General features: G+C 35.2%; 11 protein-coding genes across 11 annotated transcripts; 7 read left to right on the top strand and 4 right to left on the bottom strand. All coding sequences in view use genetic code 12, as the record gives it.

Annotated features, from left to right (window-relative positions):
* Positions 1-396: 396 nt before the first annotated feature.
* PAM17 (Pam17p) lies at positions 397-939 on the top strand (the record flags this gene model as incomplete). Its single annotated transcript, XM_049405382.1, has 1 exon — positions 397-939. The coding sequence occupies one exon, from the start codon at positions 397-399 to the stop codon at positions 937-939; it is 543 nt and encodes a 180-aa protein (XP_049264981.1).
* A 2,005-nt stretch (positions 940-2,944) lies between these two features.
* On the top strand, positions 2,945-5,941 carry KGD1 (alpha-ketoglutarate dehydrogenase; the record flags this gene model as incomplete). The annotated part of the gene is made up of 1 exon (XM_049405381.1): positions 2,945-5,941. One exon carries the CDS (start codon positions 2,945-2,947, stop codon positions 5,939-5,941), a length of 2,997 nt encoding a protein of 998 aa, XP_049264980.1.
* A 946-nt stretch (positions 5,942-6,887) lies between these two features.
* On the top strand, positions 6,888-8,234 carry J8A68_001702 (uncharacterized protein; the record flags this gene model as incomplete). Its single annotated transcript, XM_049405380.1, has 1 exon — positions 6,888-8,234. The coding sequence occupies one exon, from the start codon at positions 6,888-6,890 to the stop codon at positions 8,232-8,234; it is 1,347 nt and encodes a 448-aa protein (XP_049264979.1).
* A 93-nt stretch (positions 8,235-8,327) lies between these two features.
* J8A68_001701 (Gfo/Idh/MocA family protein) lies at positions 8,328-9,743 on the bottom strand (the record flags this gene model as incomplete). The annotated part of the gene is made up of 1 exon (XM_049405379.1): positions 8,328-9,743. One exon carries the CDS (start codon positions 9,741-9,743, stop codon positions 8,328-8,330), a length of 1,416 nt encoding a protein of 471 aa, XP_049264978.1.
* A 552-nt stretch (positions 9,744-10,295) lies between these two features.
* Positions 10,296-12,506, bottom strand: J8A68_001700 (uncharacterized protein; the record flags this gene model as incomplete). The annotated part of the gene is made up of 1 exon (XM_049405378.1): positions 10,296-12,506. One exon carries the CDS (start codon positions 12,504-12,506, stop codon positions 10,296-10,298), a length of 2,211 nt encoding a protein of 736 aa, XP_049264977.1.
* A 312-nt stretch (positions 12,507-12,818) lies between these two features.
* On the bottom strand, positions 12,819-13,700 carry AYR1 (acylglycerone-phosphate reductase; the record flags this gene model as incomplete). Its single annotated transcript, XM_049405377.1, has 1 exon — positions 12,819-13,700. The coding sequence occupies one exon, from the start codon at positions 13,698-13,700 to the stop codon at positions 12,819-12,821; it is 882 nt and encodes a 293-aa protein (XP_049264976.1).
* A 2,640-nt stretch (positions 13,701-16,340) lies between these two features.
* On the top strand, positions 16,341-17,126 carry J8A68_001698 (acetate uptake transporter family protein; the record flags this gene model as incomplete). The annotated part of the gene is made up of 1 exon (XM_049405376.1): positions 16,341-17,126. The coding sequence occupies one exon, from the start codon at positions 16,341-16,343 to the stop codon at positions 17,124-17,126; it is 786 nt and encodes a 261-aa protein (XP_049264975.1).
* A 336-nt stretch (positions 17,127-17,462) lies between these two features.
* Positions 17,463-18,641, top strand: J8A68_001697 (uncharacterized protein; the record flags this gene model as incomplete). Its single annotated transcript, XM_049405375.1, has 1 exon — positions 17,463-18,641. One exon carries the CDS (start codon positions 17,463-17,465, stop codon positions 18,639-18,641), a length of 1,179 nt encoding a protein of 392 aa, XP_049264974.1.
* A 127-nt stretch (positions 18,642-18,768) lies between these two features.
* On the bottom strand, positions 18,769-19,659 carry J8A68_001696 (uncharacterized protein; the record flags this gene model as incomplete). Its single annotated transcript, XM_049405373.1, has 1 exon — positions 18,769-19,659. The coding sequence occupies one exon, from the start codon at positions 19,657-19,659 to the stop codon at positions 18,769-18,771; it is 891 nt and encodes a 296-aa protein (XP_049264973.1).
* A 1,894-nt stretch (positions 19,660-21,553) lies between these two features.
* Positions 21,554-22,116, top strand: J8A68_001695 (uncharacterized protein; the record flags this gene model as incomplete). The annotated part of the gene is made up of 2 exons (XM_049405372.1): positions 21,554-21,562; positions 21,616-22,116. 2 exons carry the CDS (start codon positions 21,554-21,556, stop codon positions 22,114-22,116), a joined length of 510 nt encoding a protein of 169 aa, XP_049264972.1.
* A 359-nt stretch (positions 22,117-22,475) lies between these two features.
* On the top strand, positions 22,476-22,843 carry J8A68_001694 (uncharacterized protein; the record flags this gene model as incomplete). Its single annotated transcript, XM_049405371.1, has 1 exon — positions 22,476-22,843. A coding segment is annotated over one exon (368 nt), but the record flags the coding sequence as incomplete, so codon positions are not given.

Below are 22,843 nucleotides of genomic sequence, written 5' to 3'. Positions count from 1 at the left end.
ACCAATCCAAAAGAGATTGATTTTGTTTCTGGGTGTATCTTAGAATTTGAATAAAACACCAAGACGCAGTTTTAATGGTTCTTTGTAAGGGAATGTAAAGATAGAAAGATACGATTTTCTCTTTCCTGCTAACAAAAGCTAACCTCCTTCGCACCACCAGACAAACCTTTTAACAAAACCAAAAAAAAACTTTTCGCGGTGCTGTCTCCCTTGCGTTTGTATTGGATCACTTGATATATTTATATTTTAGTTATATCTATTCATAGATCAGTTTGGAATCCTACTCGAATTTCATCGTTTGTTGTTTTATCTTTACTTATACTTTGCATTCCTTAGAATTCAAATAGCTTTTTTGCGTCTTTATTTTTCATTTTTCAATCATCATAAATAGCAAGCATGTTCACCATTGGGGTTTACAATAGAACCATTCTCAGAAGAGCAATGGGTTCAGTCAGATTTAATTCCACTTCCAAGAATTCTAGTTCATATATGTCATGGGTCGATTATTTTACATTAAAGAAACTGAACAATAGATTCAATACTATTGCCGGTATAATTACTGGTTTTGGTGGTAGTGCCCTTACTTTAACATATCTCGGTAATATTGAAATTGATGTTGAAAAACCAATAATGGGATTTGATCCATTGATGGTTATGGGAGGTGGTGTCATCCTCGGTGGTTTAGTTGGGTATTTAATTGGACCATTCATGGGTACTTCAGTATTCAAAGTATTACATAAATCAAAAATTGCTCAATATGAAATTAGAAATAAAGAATTTTTAAAGAGACTTCGTGAAAAGAGACCTGATCCATCTTCTCAAAGTTTTTCTAATCCAATTCCTGACTATTATGGTGAGAAGATTTATTCTTTGAAAGATTATAAACAATGGTTAAGAGACTGTAATGCATTTAGAAGAAAGGCGAGAGAATTTGTTTAAAGTAGAATTTAAAGTAATCTCAGAGGAAGGTGAATTTAGCATTCCCATTGATGGAAAATAGATTACAGAAGAATATATTGTATTCATTTTAAAGTAGTTATCTTCCCTTTCTCTAAGTATCTGTATATAAAGGCAACGTGTGTATTTCATTTTAATAACTTCATAAATTTGTTTTGAAATCAATTGTATGATGTTTTATCCTCCTAAGTGTATAATTTTTCTAGGTTGCAAAATTTTGTCAGAAGATTTGCAAAAAAAAGATCAATTCATTAGAATTGTAAAGAACACCTCGATTAAACTCACATATAAATCAAAGAATTGAAATATTTACACAGGAACCCCCAAACTACCTTATTTCGATAGTATATTGGAAGTCCCTTGAAGTAAACAATACTTTTGGATATTTTTTCGTAGAGATAATCAAATTCTACATTGAATCAGGTTTATTCTCCGGAGAATGTGAAACGAATTCTACCTTCCGTTTTTCTTGGTCTACTTGGAATAACAAATATCGCCAGAAAAGCTATTAATGGTCTACTGAATGTAAGATAAACAACTATAGTCATCAAAAAACAAACGAAGAATTACATTTCATTTTCTTGAAGTTGATGCATAAAGGTCAATTAAGGGATAAACATTTTCCTGTGAATCAAGAAATCGCTACCTTCTTTTGCTCGCAACCATTTATAAATTTATGTGTCCGATTGGGAAAGGAATAAAAAGAGAATGCAGTTCTACTGATTTCAATGTATGTTTAACGTAATCCAATTCAGACTTAAGGCTACGTCCGGGAATCCAAAATTATAAGCATCAGACATTGCTCAGATTTACTGAGAAATTTTACCGTTGTACCCGTTTATGTCCCGATATATTGTGTATGGGGATTGTTAATACAATGGCTTAGTTTTCAGCTCATTATTTGTAGTGTCACTTCGGTTGCCAAAGTGACCAATTAAATTCATTCTAGAGGATTTGGTTCGCAGCAAAAAAAAAGTTTTTCCGAGAGTCACGTTAAAAGTATGGGGTAAGAGAAAGGGCCAGAGTAGACAAACTGGAGTTATTAAAAAGGAATACTCCTGGGAATCCTCTCTGGATCTCTGGATGCAATCCAACGATACGTTATGAGCAGCTTGTGGACTATCGAAGAATTTCCGCCAAATCCGGGGAGGAAATTTAGAGTTTTAGAGTGTAAATTAACCTGCCAATTAGAAATGAAGCATTTTTTGACACACCGAACGAATCCCGGAGATTTGTGAAACGACGGCAAATAAAAAAAATATTTCTGAGAGATGCGACTAACTACACATTAAATATTACCGCAATTTACTTAACCGATGCAATTGTTGGATACTTGGTATAGAAGGTCACTACAATATATAGTATATCAATTAGTTGAGTAAACCTTCTATACATATACAAGATATGGGATATTAATTATTCAGATTTTGTTGAAGAGAATTCCGAACAACTCCGGATGTCGACAAATTGCCGTGGGGGTCGGTTGAAGCGAGCACAGAAAAAAATACTATGGCGAAGAGAAGCGATGAGTTGGACCCCCCGGTGTCTCTCGGAATCAATTTTTTCTAGTGTAAAATTGTCAGTAAACGGTGGAGAGCGAATTGGCTCCTCAAATTCCAAAATTTTGGTTAACAAAAGAGCTAATAAAATCACTCAAATTTGTATTAATTGTGACTGCGTTGTATTGTTCTCCCCTCCTTTATGTGGGCCGTCTTAGTTACAAATGGTCATATAAGTCTTTTTTTTTCTGGTTGTTTAGTTGTCCTTTGTCAATCTTCGCTTTCCTTCTCCGGACTGAATTCCGGAGAAGTGAAGCCAAAAAAAAAAGACCAACAAAAGGGAAAGAATTTTTTTCAACAACAAATTTTATATTTCTCCTTTTTACTTTCTTTCTCTCCTTTCTTGTAAATCATCCCCAATTGATCTGGAAATATATCTTTCCTGTAAATATCCAGTCAACGCTGTTACAGATTTAACCCCCCCCACAATGCTTAGAGCTTTTAAAAGCGCCATCCCACGCGCTCAACTTTTAAGGGCCAATAACCAACTCAATAGACAAGGCTTAAGAATCATTTCCGCACGTTTCAATGCAACTGATAACTTTTTACAAGGTAACAACTCCAATTATGTTGATGAAATGTATGAAGCTTGGAGACAAGACCCAACTAGTGTCCACACTTCCTGGAATGCTTATTTCAAGAATATTGAAAATGATAACATCCCAGTTTCAAGAGCTTTCACTGCTCCTCCAACTATTGTTGCACACCCTGTTGGTGGTGCTGGTAGTTTCATTCCTGGTGAAGCTCCAATTACTGAAGATGTTGTCACTCACTTGAAGGTTCAATTGTTAGTTCGTGCTTATCAAGTTAGAGGTCATCAAAAGGCTAAAATTGATCCATTAGGTATCACATTTAATGAAACTTCTTATGTTCCAAAAGAATTAACATTAGCTCACTATAACTTTACTGAAAAGGATTTAGATAAACAAATTACTCTTGGTCCAGGTATTTTACCAAGATTTGCTGAAGCAGGTAAGAAATCAATGACTTTAAGAGAAATCATTGCTAGCTGTGAAAAGATATATTGTTCTTCTTATGGTATTGAATATGTCCATATTCCTTCAAAAGACAAGTGTGACTGGTTAAGAGAAAGAGTTGAAATTCCAGAACCTTATAAATATTCTCCAGATCAAAAGAGACAAATTTTGGATCGTTTGATTTGGGCCACATCTTTTGAAACCTTCTTGGCTAATAAATTCCCAAATGATAAAAGATTTGGTTTGGAAGGTGCTGAAGCCGTTGTTCCAGGTATGAAATCCTTAATTGATACCTCTGTAGAATATGGTGTTGAAGATGTTGTCATTGGTATGCCACATAGAGGTAGATTAAATATGTTGTCAAATGTTGTCCGTAAACCAAATGAATCTATCTTTTCTGAATTTTCCGGTTCTAAAGAATTCGATGAAGGTTCCGGTGATGTCAAGTACCATTTGGGTATGAACTATGCTAGACCAACTACTTCTGGTAAATACGTTAACTTATCAATTGTTGCCAATCCATCCCATTTGGAAGCCGAAGATGGTGTTGTTTTAGGTAAAACTAGAGCTATCCAACAATACAAGAACGATGTCGGTGAATTCAAGAAGGCTATGCCTGTTTTATTACATGGGGATGCTGCATTCGCTGGTCAAGGTGTTGTTTACGAAACTATGGGTTTTGCTAACTTACCTGCCTACTCTACTGGTGGTACCATTCATGTCATTGTCAATAACCAAATCGGTTTCACTACCGATCCAAGATTCTCTAGATCCACGTTATATCCTTCTGATATTGCCAAAGCTATTGATGCTCCAATCTTCCATGTTAATGCTGATGATGTTGAAGCTTGTACCTTTGTCTTTAATTTAGCTGCTGAATGGAGAGCTACTTACCATTCCGATGTTATTATTGATGTTGTTGGTTACAGAAAGTATGGTCATAATGAAACTGATCAACCATCATTCACTCAACCAATCATGTATGAACAAATTTCCCAAAAGAAGTCAGTTATTGACTACTATACTAATCAATTGATCGAAGAAGGTACTTTTAGTGTCGACGATGTTAATGAACACAAGAAATGGGTTTGGGATCAATTAGAAGAACAATTCGGTAAGGCCAAGGAATACCAACCAACTTCAAGAGAATGGTTAACTACTCCATGGGAAGATTTCAAATCTCCAAGAGAATTAGCTACCGAAGTTTTACCACATTTACCAACTGCTGTTGAAGAACCAATTTTACAAAAGGTGGGTAATGATATTTCTAGTGTCCCAGAAGGTTTTGAAATCCACAGAAACTTGAAACGTATCTTGAACACCAGAAAGAAAACCATTGAAACCGGTGAAGGTATTGATTGGGCTACCGGTGAAGCTCTTGCTTTCGGTTCTTTAGCTCTTGAAGGTTATCACGTTAGACTTTCTGGTCAAGATGTTGAAAGAGGTACTTTCTCCCAACGTCATTCTGTCTTGCATGATCAAAAGAGTGAAGCCATCTGGACTCCATTGGCCAACTTGAGTGAAGATCAAGGTGCTTTCAGTATTTCCAACTCTTCATTATCTGAATATGGTTGTTTAGGTTTCGAATATGGTTATTCATTAACTTCCCCAGATGCTTTAGTTATTTGGGAAGCACAATTCGGTGATTTCGCCAACACTGCTCAAGTCATTATTGATCAATTCGTTTCTGGTGCTGAATCTAAATGGAAGCAAAGATCTGGTGTTGTCTTATCCTTACCTCACGGTTATGATGGTCAAGGTCCAGAACATTCTTCTGGTAGACTTGAAAGATTCTTACAATTATGTAATGAAGATCCACGTTATTTCCCATCTCCAGAAAAGATCGAACGTCAACATCAAGATTGTAACATGCAAGTTGCTTATCCTACTACTCCAGCTAACCTTTTCCATCTTTTACGTCGTCAAATGCATAGACAATTCAGAAAACCATTGATTCTTTTCTTCTCCAAGTCATTGTTACGTCATCCTTTGGCTAGATCAAACTTATCTGAATTTACTGGTGAATCTCACTTTGAATGGATCATTGAAGATGTTTTAGGTAAGAAGGAAGAAGTTAAGAGAGTCGTCTTAATGTCTGGTCAAGTTTATGCTACTTTACAGAAGAAGAGAGCCGCTTTGGAAGATAACTCCACTGCATTTATTAAGGTTGAACAATTACATCCATTCCCATATGCTCAATTACGTGATGCTTTGAATACTTATCCAAATGTTAACGATATTGTTTGGTGTCAAGAAGAACCATTAAATATGGGTGCGTGGGCCTTTGCTCAACCAAGAATCCAAACTGTTTTGAAGGAAACTGAAAATTGTAAGGATTTGAGTTTGAGATATGCTGGTAGAGATCCAAGTGCTTCTGTTGCCGCTGGGTCTAAGACTATGCATTTGGCTGAAGAAGAAGCATTCGTTAATGAAGTTTTCAGAGATTAGAGGGTGATGGTATACTTTAGTATTGCATTCATTTTATCCTGATGTACATTTGTGTTTTTTTTAGTACTTGGTTTCGTAGTTGTGACGAAAAGGAAACATTTTCTTTATTTAGTTTTGATGTTTTATAGCATCTTGTTTGTTTATTTATTAATCTTATAAAGTATTTACAGTTTGAATTTCTTACTTTTCTGTTCAATATCTGTGATTTTATTCAATATTTGTACATTTCTAACAACTCACTAATTTCTCTGTGGTATTCCAATCGATGCTATTTTCGGTACCTGTATCGAAGAGCCAAGAAAGCTGATGCCCGTAAATACAGGCAAATTGGTTTAACTCCTCTCGGTATAGTAGAACGTTTCAGGTACGTAAGGTCTTGCCAAGGAAATGTAAAAAATAGAAGATGCGGGCCGGCGTTGGAATACGGGAGTGGATTTTTTGGGAATTATATGAAAGATCTCCGGTTTAGTTTTCCCATTCTTCCAATACTTGACAATAAACTGTTTCTACGAAGGCACCAATATCCAACAGTTTTGTAAGCTTGACGCTGCATTCAAGACAGCCATCCTTTAGGAATTGTCTTGGTGATGATGTTGTTTGGGCTATGATTTGTACTCTCCTAATGATATTATCAGAAAAAAAAATGCAACCGGGTTTACCATTTAAGTGGGGGAGACTTTCTTTTTTTTTCGGCAGCTTTCCCATCGTGGGGGACGTGCCGAATCTGACGGATAAAAGAACACCCGCCAAAAACAATCAGGAAAAAAACTTAACCGGAATATGAAAAAGCAAATTGTGGGTAAATTATTAAAAACTTAATGAACAAATACAAAGCTTAACAATCTTTGCTACCCCTCTAGGGGTATATAAGATATAGACAATCTGCTCTGTTGAACATTCAAATCCATTTCATATCAATATTTAATCTTCAGTCATATTCAAAATCATGTACACTATTCCAAAACATACTATTCCAGAAGCCCCACTCAAACTTACATTCGTTGTTGTAGGTGCAGGTTTGGGAGGTGTTTCTGCAGCTATTGGTCTCAGATTAGCTGGTCACAAAGTCTTACTTCTTGAAGCTGCCCATGAATTAGCTGAAGTTGGTGCTGGTATCCAAATTCCACCTCCATCCATCAAAGTGTTAAATGCCTTTGGTGTTTTGGAACAAGTTGAAAAAGTTTCCATCTTTCCTAATGATATACATATTCATAGATGGGAGGATGGTAAATTATTATCACAACAAAATTTAGTTCCATATACACTTGAAAAATACAATGGACACTATTTACATATCCATCGTGCTGATTATCACTCGGCGCTTGTTGCAAGAGCCTATGAAGTTGGAGTCGAAGTTCATTTGAATGCAAGAGTTTGTTCTGCTGATTTTGAAACATCAACTGTGATAACTGAAGCTGGTCAAACCTTTAGTGGTGATGTTATTATTGGTTATGATGGGGTCAAGTCATGTTTACGTTCTCTTATTTTGGGTAGAGAAGATTTGGCTTATAATACTGGTGATTTAGCCTATCGTGCGTTGATTGATGTTGAGAAAATGAAAGAATATCCTGAATTAACTCATCTTTGGACTAAGCCAGATATTCATTTCTGGTGGGGACCAAAAATGCATGTTGTATTGTACTTCTTACAAGGAGGTAAGACATGTAACGTTGTTGTATTAAGTCCAGACACATTACCCGAAAATGTCTTTATTCAAGAAGCTACTAAGGAAGAATTATTGGAAATATTTGCTGACTGGGATCCTACTTTGAAAACTTTATTCCAATTGATTCATTCTACTGCTAAATGGCGTTTACAAAACTCACGAGAATTAGATACTTGGACTCACTCAACTGGTAATTGTATTATTTTGGGTGATGCTTCCCATGCTACTTTACCTTATTTAGCAAGTGGTGCTTCACAAGCCGTCGAAGATGCTGCAGTCTTAACTGGGTTATTCAGTCGTATTGAAAGTAAATCTCAAATCCATGAATTATTAGAATTAACTGAATCCTTACGTAAATGGAGATCCACTCAAGTTGTTCAAGGTTCGACCAATTGTCAAAATATTTACCATATGTTGGATGGAGAATCTCAAGTGGCTAGGGATGCTAAGATGCAAATTCAACCTCCAGCTATTGGATGTCCAAACAGATTTGCTGATCCTGTTTTCCAAAATTTCCTTTGGGGTTATGATGCTTTAGAAGAAGCTGAAAGAGGTTGGAAAGAATTCAAAGAAGGTCGTAAAGCTACTTATACATATAAGAACTTGTATGAAGATGCAAGATTGTAATTTAATCCATCCGGAATGGGTTTAGTAGATATGTGTTTAGTTTGTACCTAATTCTTTAAATATTTATAATTATACAATAGTTTCATTAATAGATCAGATGTTATACATATATCGATTTAATAGTTCATAGTCTGGTTGAATTGATTCCACGGAGTCTACATATTGAGGTAACCCTGTTTCAATCGATTTGATGACTGCCTCGATACAAAGCAATGCTCTTAAAGCATCTTCCCCAGTACATTTAATAACCGTCTCGCTACCGGTAATTAAGTTAACAAAGTGGTCTAGTTGTAAATCGAATGGCTTTGGCTTCTTGCCCATCCCAATATTATGGATTGGAGATACCTTATAATCTGGAGAGGGGCTTGGAGTGATCATACCATTGGTCAGGATAGGAGCCACTGCAGGAACTGGTTTTTCATGATTCATTTGTAACTGTTCACATTGAATTGGGTTTAACCATGTCCGGGAATCATCGCGGTTACTAGTCATACTATTGTTAAAAGCGTGTTGATTAATCAAATCTAAAGCGTCATTCTGATGATATAACTTCAAATCAGGAACACTGATTGTTCCGTGAGAGCCAAAAATACGATAAAACCCAGCAACATTTTTATTGAATGGGATTGTAGGATTCTCTCCAGTACCTGATTCAAATGAAAATGGAGAAGTGACATTATCTGAACACACGAAAGTCCCACAGCATCCATTTGCAAATCTCAAAGTGAGTGCAGCACCTTCATCAACAAGATCACAATCATCAACTTCCATTTCTCCAAATCTATCTGTTCTCTGTTTTGGTAAAAGTTCAGCATATACTTTCTCAATTGGACCTAAGAGGTATTGTAATAAATCCAAGTCATGAATCAAATTGATTAATAAAGTTCCTCCACCTTTGGCAATAGTCGAGCGCCAAGGTTTTTCCATAAAATATGAAGGTGGTTTACACATGGTCCATGTACCTTGAACAGCAACTAATTTGCCTACCTTGGGGATGTTTTCTTTGGTGGTTATAACATAAGGATTAAATCTGCGATGATGTCCAACCAATAATTTTACTTGTTTATGTTCACAATAATTCATTAATGTTTTGCAATCAGTTGCGTTAGATGCGAGTGGTTTCTCCATAAGAATATGAATACCCCTAGTTGCCAATTCCATTGCCATATCCAAATGGGTATGATTTGGTGTAGCTACTATTGCTGCATCAGGGAATGGGATATTATAAGTTTCACAATGAATAAATAATTGCTGCAAATCAGCAAATATTAAACAATTAAATTTTGCAGCAACTTTTGGTCCCTTGGCTGAGTGATCAACTATTGCCATTAATTTACAATCTGATCTCTGAAATACATGTTCTGCATGTCTTGGGCCTATGAGTCCTGCTCCAATGACTATGAATGAGATCTTTGACCCCTGGGTAAATGTTCGTTGATGGTGAAAAATATTATTCAGTGATGACGTATCAAATTGGTTTACATTGTCAAATATATCAGTTGAGTCCATAGTGTTTTAAATGATAGAGAATCAAAAAGGCCCCAGAAATGTAAACAAATCTTACAGACATCCTTAAAGATATTTATAATGTGCAACACGTACACTCATACAGCTACACATAGTTTCTACAGTACTCCTTTGAAAACAAAGAAATTTCTTATCTATCCCTTTTTCTAAAAAACCTTATCTCATCAGGAACAACCAAAATAAAAACGTGTAACAATAACAACTCCTCAGTTTTCTTCCAGTACGTCATTTCATTTATTGAAAGCCAACTCACTACATCTCTGCATATACCTATGGTAACATTCATCGACATAGATTATTGTGATTGCTACGTATAACCATAGTCCTCCAAATAGAAAATGCCAAAATAAAGTAACACTGGCAAAATCTCTTATCAGTTGAAAATCAACTACACACCCAAAAAAAAATTCTTATCAATAAATCTAAAATTCTTAGCTAGCTTCAAATTTCATTATGATGTCATAATCATGTGAAAAATTCTATTTAAATGGAAACATATAGCGAGATCCAATACACGTAAACAGACTCCCTGTTTTATATCTTGGCCCTTAAATTCTTGTCATAGCCACCATCCCCTTCATCACCGTTACAATCAAAGAAATTTTCACATAAATGATCAATGACACCCCATCCATATCCATTTGGAAACCTACGTCTAACTATAATATTAGTATGTGCATCCGGAGGAAGATTAACCAAAACTTTTCTCCAAGTTAATTTATTAGAATGTAACTTATTTGCAATCTTTACTTGTTTTTGAAGTTTACGATCTCCAAGATAGTTTAAAAGTTTATTATATATTTTCTTACTGGAAGCTCGTGGATCTTCTTCCGGGCTATTACTGAAATGATAATACTTGTCATGGAATATGACATTCTTTCTCAGATCTGGGTTGAATATGTATTCCTGTGATGGGACTGGACAGATTAAAACACTAATGGCTGACGCTATTGCAGATGCACGAGGTGGAACTGTGATTTCACTAAAGTCTGTGGAATTGGATGACATCGAAGAAGATGCAAGGGGATCGGATAAAGAATCTGACACAGCATCTTCAGGTAGGACATCTTCAAATAGATTATAATCGGATCCCTTTAGTGTAAACTTTGCATATCTCTTTTGTCTTCTTGAAGGTTTTCGACTATCATCCTTTGGCAGGGAATAGAATTTTGATAATTCTTTGTAAATGTCCTTCATGCGACCTGGTGGCGGATTTTTGCCGGTTTTACTAGGTACAGCAGGATCAGCAACTGCCTTGGCACTTGTAAATTGAGTATCGAGATCTTCATCTTGTTGCACTTCGGATACACTTTCAGTGGATTCATTTAATTCTACTGGATGATGTGGATCTTCAAGTTCAGGATGCTCTGGTATAGCTTCTTTTCTTTTCAATTGTGACACTTCACCTAATGCCTGATAATCCAAATATAACAACGCTGACGTTCTCAAAGGTACTATTCCATCATTAATTGCATTGGCATAGACCGTCAAATGCTTAAATTTACTCAAAATTGTCTGCAATGGGTCATCTGGTAAGGTTTCCAAAAGTGGTTTAAATGATTTCTTTTGACCTCCTACACTCACATCACCAAATGTCGGTATTCTTTTAGATAAAGTTAATTCACGTCCAGTTCTTCCTAATGTCCCTATATCCAAGACCCATGATATCACAAAACTAATCTCATTCAATATTCCCAATAATGGACTTGCCATTGCGATTAGATTTTCCAATTGGATCCCGTATTTTTCAAAATAGTCAACTCCTTTATGAAGTGCAATGTATTTTATAGCATAGAATTGTACTAGACCACCTAATGAATGAGCAATAAATGATATTCTGTCAATGGTATATGGCCCACTTTCGATTAGTGATATCACATATAATGCTACATTCTTACCTAATTTTCGGATCCCACGTTCAGTAAAACCAGCATTCCATCTATATCCTCGAACGAGAATGTTTTCTTTCACTGATGATTCTAAAGTTTCTTTAATATATAACATGTCGGCTGTAACATTGGAAAAAAGCCCATGGGTGATCAACACTAAATGGACTGGCTTCTGAGGGTCTTTTGGTTTATTGTCCCACATTTCTTCAGTAGTTAACTTTGTGACATCTAATTGTGGATTATAAATTACATGTTTCATATCTTCCTGTTGTGTCACTTTCCCGCTATCCTCTACACAACGGCTTGATATGGTCGAGTTGGCAGAATTAAAAGAACTCATGCGGCTCAAAGTACCACGGAGTTTTCCTAATCCCAATTTCTTGATACTGGTCAAATCCTCACCTATCATTAAATCATAAGAAATCTTTGACTTCCGACTAATTGCAATTTGAGATACAACATCTACTTCCCATTGAAATTTCTGTTCACCAGAAGAACCAGCTTCTGATAATTGTGAATTTTCATTTAGACATAAAGTAGCTTTAAATTTTTGATTTGGTTGTAATTGATTATCAAATAAAACTTCATTATTTTCCGGATCTTCAGGAATGAAGGGTTTCCTTCTATCATAATTACATGGCACAACATGGGTGTAAAGAATAAAGGGACCATTTAGGAGATGCATAGGTCTAATAGCAGGACTTTCCATATTTTTCAACACCAAATAAATTTTGGTGATATTCGGATCTTGACGAGTGTAAGTAATTTTATATCGATTTACTTCACCTAACTTTAAACTATCCCTATCTCGATACCATACAGAAGGTGTAAGCGCAATTGGTAGTCCATACAGCATTTTAAATATGATAGCCTATTGGGTATAATTACTAGTTAAAAGAAGAAGAATAAGATTTGGGTGATTATCGATTTTTTTTTCAGTCATGGCATTTAATAAATAAACAAATTGATTCATTGTTAGAAAGAAGAATGGGGTCATGGCTGAATATGACGCTTATGATTTTTTTTTGGTGTAAATGTTGGGCTAAGGAATTTATAAGTGGAAAATTTTCAAAGATATGGGAATTGATAGATTTACCAAGAAAATGTAACTATTAAATTGGTCGAAAGTCTTATTAAATAGACATCGGATTATAAAGAACTAAACAGACTAATGCATCTTTTCCTTACTATATTTCTCTTTCAAGTAATTGAAAACAACATCCAAATGGAATTTTCTGACTAAGATTCTTTCAACAATAAATCTAGGAACAAGTGCCATCACGTATGCCAAGAAAGTTGACATCTTCCCTCTATAAACATTCAATGCACCTTCTAATCTTGCTCCTTCAAAATCATTGACAACTCTTCTTGCATATTCTTCGGCTGGCATTGGATTGTTCTTCTTGGCCATCAGTCTTCTTGCTTCGAATGCTTCTTCGATTCCAGGAACATTATAAACTGAGTCTTTTGGTAATTCCCTCTTATCGGCAATATTCGTCTTTACTCCTCCAGTGATAATATTAATAACCTTAACACCAAATGGAACCATTTCAACTCTTAAAGTGGCGGCATATTGATGAATAGCAGCCTTAGTTGCTGAATAGACACATGAGAAGGGGAATGGAACAATTCCACTTAAGGAACCAGTAAAACCAATGACTCCCTTTGCATTTATCAATAGAGGTGCCAATTCGCGAACGACTCGCATTGGTCCATAAACATTGACCTCAAAACATTGAGCAATTTGCTCATCAGTAACATCCAATGCTGGGAATGTACATGATTGCCCCGCATTATTATAAAGCACATCTAAGAATTCGTCACCCGTCTCTTCTTGGATAAACTTTTTGGCATTTTTAACACTGTCAAGGTCACTAACATCAATTTGAAAGATGGTTATATTGTATTGTTCGGCAAGGGGTTTCATTGGTTCAAGTCTACGAGCTCCGGCGAAGACTTTGTAACCTCGCTTGGAAAATTCGACAGCTGTGGCGAATCCTATCCCAGAGGATGCACCTGTGACAAGGGCAACTTTTTGACGTTCAGGCATTGTACAATTGAGTTGTTGTTTGCAGGAAGAGAAATGTGGTCATTTTGTTTTGGAGTGTGATTTTTTTTGCTTGGGAGTGCTCGGCCTGTGGGGAGAGGCTCAAAGAATTCGTCTGCATTCTTTCTTTCTATCTTCAGATGATTATTTATCATGCAAACCCAGCTTGCTCTTTCATTCAAAATACGTTTAGCTGCAAATTGATGATTTGATCTGCGTTGGTGGATGCTATGGGTGATATTTCTAAAAGGCTTACGCCAATCTCTTATGCTAACAAAAACCATAGGGCTGTGGGTGACCACGACAGTCAGACTTATTACTCAAACTTTTTACTTGGTCATACTAATGTTGAAATGTTTTTTCCTCGAGTGCTTATAATCAAACATCAGATTTCTTCCATCGCATCAAAATTTCACTTATTGTAAATGCAATTATGGCCCATTCCGACCCAAACTACCACCAAAAATTAATGATTCCACCCCAGAACAACTGTTTATACTCAAACAAACCTCTAGAGAGGCAAAAATGATTCTGCCCAGGATCGAACTGGGGACGTTCTGCGTGTTAAGCAGATGCCATAACCAACTAGACCACAGAACCAATTGATATGGACTTGGAAACTGTCGTGTTTGTGCTACGATGAGTGAAAAATTATTCTCCCTGCATATAAGCTTTTTGACGGATTTTTTTTTTACGCGTCGGGTTGCTACGGTAACGGCAGTAGATCTCATCTTTGCACAGCAAAAGACAGAGATCTAAGACAAGCCTAGACCTCTTTTCGAGCTTTAAACTTTGGATTTTAGATAGTTGTAAAGCTGGATTACGTGATGTGAATATTAATACTTGAGTTGACAAATTATAATTGCCTCTGCTTGTGAAACTAAACCATCAATCTTGAATTGTATCGAGAGGTAAGTACCAATGTCTAGCACGTCTCTTTCCAATTTTTTTCATATACAATCAGTTTATTGAGTTCTTAAAGAACAGAACACTCTAGACAGAAAGGCATATGTTCCAAATCAATAGGAGCCAACAATGGTGAATAAAATAGTAATGTGCGGCAGCCGTATCATTTTAAGACAGGGCCCGTGCCAAATTGGCCGTCATTCGAAAAAATTGATATTTCACAATGATTACCTAGTCACATCTGGGGTTATCGGGGTATGAGTTCGTATATTCTGATCCCCAAAGCCATCACCTTCTTTATCTTTATCTTGCATGTTTTGCGGGGGCGGGGGTGGTATGACTGTAACTGAAACAATAGTCCGAGATATCCACGAACTCCGAAATTATTTCCGTTGTACAAGTTGTTTTAAATTATTTTTTTAAAAATTATTATTTTACTAAAAAATTAATAAAATAAAGTTATTGGTCTAGTCAATTACGAAATTCGATGAATCGAGCAATCAACATTTTCATGTTGATTATACAAAATATAGACTCTGACTTATATGGTGAGGTTAGATATGACTGTTGGCCGAGACTGGAGGCTAAGGCAAAACGATATTCCAAAAAGCTGACAGTATACTGTAAAGATCTGACAAATGAAAATACAACCATATCAACTATTTTGTGGGGGGACGACGCCTCTTTAAGATTAATGGATTACTAATTTATTCAACCGTACCGATACAATGCAAACTATAGATATCTTAGCAACTGGATTTTTTTGTGGGGAATAACAATAAAATTTGAAAAATCGCATGTTTTTTTTTCTTATTCAATTCATTTCAAAGCCATCGGGTAACAATTCCATTTGTTGCTTTTTATCCAAAGCGGAACCAACAGCTCTGTTTTAATTCTTTACATGTCCGGAGCGGCTTGACACCGCCTTAAGTGAACTACCCTCGTACCCTTCATAGTTTCTATATCTGGAGAATAGTCAATAGCTCGACAAATGGTATACCCGACAGTTGGAATAGTACGGTTCGGCTTAAAACTCCGCAGGCGAGGGAGCCGTAACAAACCAGCGAAGGAAAAAAAGACAATCTCAAAAAAATAAAAAAGTAACTCCGAAATAATAATTTTCTTCTGCATACAGGCACAACCTTCAATGAGTTCAAAAGTTAATTCACAACTGATTGTTTTCCTGCAACACTGCTTTATTGTTGGATTTATTCTTATTTTTGTTATTTGAGGGGGCTTACTAATAGCAACAATAACCCTTTGGACTATAACTCTGATTTATTTTTACTAATAAATGTGCAAATACCATTCCCATCTCCGACTCCGAAGTTCGGTGTATGGAAAAACTATTGGAACACAAGAAAAAAAATGGATGACGGATACATGTCATCGCATCTGTCAAAAAAGTATAATCTGGCAGGGAAGGGTCCAGCAATAAATCTTGGATAAACTTGTCCAGAGAAAAGGACTCAGTGTATTGCATGTTGAGCGGAGGCCCCCACTCAGTTAATTAATTTTATTTTGAAAAAGGGAAAACTTGTTCATTGTGGTTTCTTTTGTGATACTTTGCGGTAATAAATAAAAATTTTATTTTTCCATTGTTGGGGCTTTTTTGCAAGTCTTCAATATAAATAATGACATGTTTCTTCTCCATTTACCGAGTTTTAAACAAAAATTTGAACTACTAGTCCCAGTCTTTTTTATATCTCTTCTGATAATTAACTAAACTTGCAAACTATGTCGGAATCAAATAAGTCAGAAACGTCATCCTTTATAGGATCAAACAATTCTCACCATCCTGTAGGAAAGGTTGAAATTGCTGGTGAAGGTGGAGAATTCGTTATTATCAACAAACATAAGTATTACAGACATGACCTTATGGCTGCTTTTGGTGGTAATTTACAACCAGGTGCTGCTCCATATCCTACCGTAAACATCAATCCTGCCCCACTTGGATTATGTGGATTCGCTTTAACTACATTTGTATTATCCTTATATAATGCCCAAGCAATGAGTATTAAAATCCCTAATGTGGTTGTATCACTTGCTTGTTTTTATGGAGGTGCTGCGCAATTCCTTGCTGGTCTTATGGAATTCCTTAGTGGGAATACATTTGGTTTTACGGCGTTGACGTCGTATGGAGCTTTTTGGTTAAGTTTTGCTGCTATTTTTATCGAAAGTTTCGGTATTGGAGCTGCATATACAGGTTTTGAAGAACAACTCCCCAATGCCCTTGGATTCTATTTAATGGGCTGGGCAATTTTTACCATGCTTTTATGGTTAAATACATTTAAAGCAACTGTTCCATTTTCAGCATTGTTTTTCTTTTTATTTGTAACATTTTTATTATTGGCTGGTGGTGAATTCAGTGGGAAAACAGGTGTTAGTAGAGCTGGTGGTGTTTTTGGTGTTATCACTGCATTTATTGCTTGGTGGAATGCTTATGCGGGTGTGGCCACTCCACAAAACTCATACTTCCAAGTACTTTATATCCCAATGCCAGGGAATCAAATGAAACCATAATCCTTGGGTGGATCTTTAATAGTTTATTTATAGTTTATTTTAAACAATCCTGGGGGGGATCTTGTTTATTTATAGTTCGTTTTAAACATTCCTGGGGAGGGATCTTTTATAGTTTATTTATAGTTCGTTTTAACCATTAATTTAATCATTACCTTGTTAGAATACTTTCATTGTAGCTGTACCATTGATCGGATTTGATGGGGTTTTTTTTGCAGCACCTTCTAACTACACGTGGAAGCGCACCATCGGTGGTGATTTTTTTACCAAATGGAAATCTGTCAAAATTAATAATCAGATTTCCATCATCATCATCTCATCCCCAATAGTTACATAACCATGCGTTTCATAAATTTGCTAACACTAGCAAGTATCTCATTTATACTTCATCCAGTTTTATCAGCATATAGTCCCGTTTCACTTCTTCAAGCCAATGATGCCAATTTCAAATCATTAGTTGTCAATTCTGATAAATTCTCCCTTGTAGAAATCTATGCTGATTGGTGTCGACATTGTAATAAATTACATCCAATTTTTGAACAATTATCGGATATGTTTATTGATGTACTGGATCAAATACAAATTGTAAAAGTGAATGGTGATAAAGATGGGAAAAAAGTGGCTAGGAAATATGTTGATAAAGGATTTCCTACTATTTTATTTTTTTATGGCAAGGGAGATGATAAGAATCGAGTTGAATTTGAAGGGGTGAGGGATTTAGAAGGATTGAGTAATTTTGTACAACAATTGAGTGGAGTGAGATTGATTAAGGGGAATAAGGAGAAGGAAGAAGAAGAAGTAACAAGTGGTGAGTTGGAAAAGAAGATTGTGATTGATCAAAAGAAGGAGCTTGTTAGATTAAGTCCAGATAATTTTGATGATATAGTTGGGAAATCACCTGCTAGTGTTGTTGTATTTGGTGCCAGTTGGTGTTCACATTGTCAAGATTTAAAACCAACATTGGAGATATTGGCCACCAAAGTATATGCTAGGGATAATAACTTATTAATTGGACATTATCAATTGGATGAATTTGAAGGGAATGAATTTTGGAAGAGATATGATGTTGAATCACTCCCTACGATTTTATTTTTCAAGGATGGAGATGTATATAATCCCTTGGTTTATAAGGGGAAGAGAAAATTGGAAATATTGGTTGAAAATATTAATGGATTTGCCAAATTGAATAGAGATGCCGAAGGGAAGCTAATTGCTGGGACTGGAATAATACCGGAAATAAATGAGATGATTAAACAAGTTCAAAAGGATTCAAGTTTTGGTTCAGAGGGGTTGAAGATTTTGGAAAAACTAGATGAGTTGATTGATGTTGACGAGGAATCGAAAGAATATTATAGAAAGTTGATTGATTTGTTTGTTATAAACAAGAAGAATACTAATCAATTGCAAATAGAATTGAATAGAATTCAAACCATTTTAAATAAGGATTCAAATAGATTAGATACAATTACCCTTGATTCGTTACAAAAGCGATCAAACATTTTAGGTCTGTTAGTTTAAATTTTTTTTATTCTATCAAACTATATAAAAGAGAGCAAAACATTAAAATAGCAAACTAATTATGACATTTTTTATTATCAATCTATAGGAACAAACCAAGGTTATTAGCAATCTATAAGACCAACTCTTACCAATCTATTGGATCAAATTTTTGAACCATTCTAACTTTTTCAGGCCAAACTCTACCATCTTTTAAAATACATTCATCAACAATTGGTTTAACATTTTCAGGACGACATAAACCTAACCAAATATTTTTACCTGATCTTTTTAAATAAATGATTACATTTGCACCAAATTTATGTCCACCAACATGATTAACAAATGCAACATTTACACCTCCAGGAGTTAAATCACCAAAATCTCGATATAATCCTAATTCCTGTAAATACATATTCATTTCTTTTTGCATTATTGGCGCAGTAATTCCACATCTCTTATCTCTTGTTCTATGAGAACAGAAAAATACATATGCCATATTATTATCTTTTTGAACTTGTGGGAATTGGGATAAGATAGAATCAATTGGATAAGTATCAGGGTCAGCTAGTTGTTGAGTAAGGCTAGTCAATATTGGATCAACTTGTTGAATAGTTAGACCTTTAATGGAAAGGAAATGTGGAAGTAAAAGGATATCACCTTTTGTTTCATTTATATAATCATCTTCAGTTAATAATTCATCAGAACCAAGGGAAGAACAAGTAACTTTAATTTTCCCCAAGGGTGACTTGGTCTTGTCAGCCCACTTGGCAATTTCATGGGAAAGAGTTCCCTTTACACTGGTAGCATCATGTGGCCAGTCTGTTTTACCTGTATATACCACTATATGTAATCCATAAGGTTTTGTTGATTCCCAAAGTGGTGCATTTTCTTCAAATTTTACTGATTTTGGAAATGAACCAGAAGTACATCCATCACAAGTGGATGAACAGGTAGATACTTCAAATCCTGCTTTTGTTATTTCTCTTTCTGGATTAGGATTGGAGGGAAGACCTAATAATTTGTGAAGGATTGTCATATCTGGGCGGTTTAAGTTGAGATGTTAACTTGGCACAAAAACTAATAATTTATAAGCTGGAAAAAAAAAATGCTAGTATGTGATGATGTATAAAGGTGTGTGGGGATGGAATCAAATAAGCAATGAGATTAAGGTTTTATTTGAATAAGACAAGGGAGGACAAAAGATCCTTTAATTATGAAGTTGATAAAGTGGCAAATAGATTAATTAAGTTGATTTTAAAATCAGGAAGAAATTATCACATTTTTATATTTACAAATTGTACCCTTGTCTTTAAATGTTTTATTTGAAAAAAAAAAAAAAGAAATCGCACAGAAAAAAATAAAAATAGCAACGGCGTCGTAAAACTCAGATAATTATAGAAAAGTTACGTCATTTTTGGGGGATTATAATGGGGCTTTAATGTTCTTGAATTAGTTATTCACGTTGACAAATGTAAGTAATTGTATAGTTTCGAGTCAATATATTTTGTTTTTTAAGAAACATTGGTTTTATAATGACTATTTTTAGCTTATAAGTTGCAAATATAAATTTGTATGATTAATTTAAATAAAAAGAACAAAAAAAAAAACCCAACAGAATCGGAAAAACCGTTTTTGGACCGATCCGTCATTCCGAACTCAATATATTTACATTGTATTGCTTTTGATTTACATCAGTACATACAGTAACATCAGTACACCACCAATATATTTGTACAAGTCAACAGCTTATAAACCAATTAATTTCTACAAGCGGCCCCCACCAATTAGTCGTTAGTTAATTCATAAATTTGTTTGATATTGATTAATGGTCATTAAAAGAAACATCTTCTATTGATATTTGATTAGTTCTGGGGGGGGCAATTAAATTTTGTTATTAGGAAATGTTTTACGGTTACATATTCAATACCAATGCTTCCTTCATCCTCTTCAATTTCATCTTCACCCTGGTAAGAATCACAAATCTTTTCTCCTAATGCTCTTCCATATCTCCAATTTTTATGTTCTATTTTCTTTGTTGGTTTTTTATCTTTTTTTAAGTCAACTACACGGGAAATTTGCAGTATTTTTTGTATGATAAAATCGATTTTACAAAGACCACTTTTTTACCGTTTTCTAATTTTTGAAAGCCATATTCTTTATATATAGCATCACGAACAAGTCTACATATATTAATAATGGTATATATGAAGACTATAATGTTTAAAGATTAAAAAATTGGTGTATTTGGCATTTATTATTTAACTACGTAAAATCTATATATAGGGTACAAAAATCTCGATTTTTCATAAGGAACAAGCTTATCACCGTTTGCCATACCTTCTATTTTGATCGTTTCTTTCTGTTCTTNGTTGGTTCTCTTGCTCTCCAACCATTCATACATTTTTTTGGCTAATTTTTTTCCAATTTCTTCTCTAATTAATTTCTTCTCTAAACAATCCTATTTCTTCTTTAATTACCCTAATTACCCTCGTTCACGATTACTTTCACCCCTCTTAACATTCTTACACTTTCAGTATTACTTCGTGCATTTCTATTCCGAAAGTTTCTCCAAAGTTTGAAAATCCGTTCCAGTTTTGGTCACATGACACCACGTGATTTGAACGTGATGTTCACATGACTATTTTTCCCTTTTAGGCAAGAAAAAACCTAAATTTTTTTCCTTCGCGTTTGTGTCTCGACTATATGCCGGAAAAAAAATTCAGAGTTTTGCATTCGCGAAAAATGCTCTGTTGCCCCGTCTACGTCCACTTATCCTTCATTTTTTTGAAAAATTCTCCTCAACGTCCACTTATCCTTCTTTTCTTAATACTATATTATAACAATTGTTCTATTTTGAATTGCAACCGATGCGATCGTTCTTTACCTTTTGCAAACTTTCTAACTAAAGATTACTCCAGAATAACTAGAAAATGTATTTGGTGCTTAAACCCAGAGTTGTCTTCAGACCATACTTTAATGTCAAGATTGCCAGCGTCATCAACAAAATGAAGTGTTGCCTAATGAAAATGATGCTGTTCCTTTAGGGTTTATTCTGCGTTTTCATGAAATTACCCCTATAAGACTAGGTGCAATGGGTGGTGCTTTACACTGGAGAGATGAATTATCAACAGGTAGTTCAAAATATTCCAACTGCTGTAAACAGGGTCGAATTAAACTTCCTGATTTTGAAGAACCTCCTCCATTCCTTAAACAATTATTTGAGGGTCTTTCTCCCATCGAGAAGAATTTTAGACTGAAAATTCGTATGTATAATAGACTTTTCACCTTTACCTCCACTCGAACAAATCAAAATCCCAACCAAGGTTTTGCTCCTTTTATGTTACTTGATGCCTTTTATCAATTTCACGGTCCAATGGATCCTACGTTGGGAACAACTCCAGATTACGCCCAATTAATGGTTTATGATCCACAAGATGCAGCTAATGCACTTTACTATTTCCTTCGGGTGATAGAGGTTGGCATCCAGGTTTAAAATTGACCGATGATGGTAGGTTGGGATTTTGATTTGTTCGAGTTGAGGTAAAGGTGAAAAGTTTATTATACATACAATATCAAGAAAGGACTATCATTAATGAACATGGTTACCCCGTATACAAAAGGTTGGAGGCGTGGTTTGTTTATAATGAGAATGCTAAATTGGAAATTGAGAAGTTTGAAGAATAAAGTTTGCTTTGAGGCTGTCCATAATCTTTTAGTGGATATTAAAAAAGTTAATCTTCCTTTTGGTGGTGTGCCGGTTGTCATGGGTGGTGATTGGGCTCAAACTTTGCCTGTTGTAACAAGAGGTGGTCGTGGTGATGTGGTCGATGCCCCTCTTAAGAAGTCATTCTTATGGCATTATGTTCAGGATTATCGCAGAATATGAGACTCGGTAGATCTTCTGAAGATGTAGCTTATGCTAATTGGTTGAGTAGAATGCCGTATGATCAGAACTTACATGGTTCAATTAAGTTACCCGATTATATAAACCAAGTTAACTCAATTGATGATTTATTAGAAAGTATATTTCCCCAAGATTTATTTTTGAGTGGTCTTGCTGATCCAGTCCAATACTTTTCCGAGCGCGCTGTGTTGGCTATCAAAAATGAGAGAGTCAAAGATCTCAATGATATGTTACTTGAGAGATTACCTGGAGAATGTACAATTTTTGAGTCAATTAATGAAGTGGATGATGGTTTAAATGGTGCTACTGATAACAG

Source organism: Hemisphaericaspora subhashii (genome assembly GCF_019202705.1).
Source record: "Hemisphaericaspora subhashii strain CBS 10753 chromosome Unknown scaffold60, whole genome shotgun sequence".
Taxonomy (NCBI): domain Eukaryota; kingdom Fungi; phylum Ascomycota; class Pichiomycetes; order Serinales; family Debaryomycetaceae; genus Hemisphaericaspora; species Hemisphaericaspora subhashii.
This window is presented reverse-complemented; position numbering and strand designations above follow the sequence as displayed.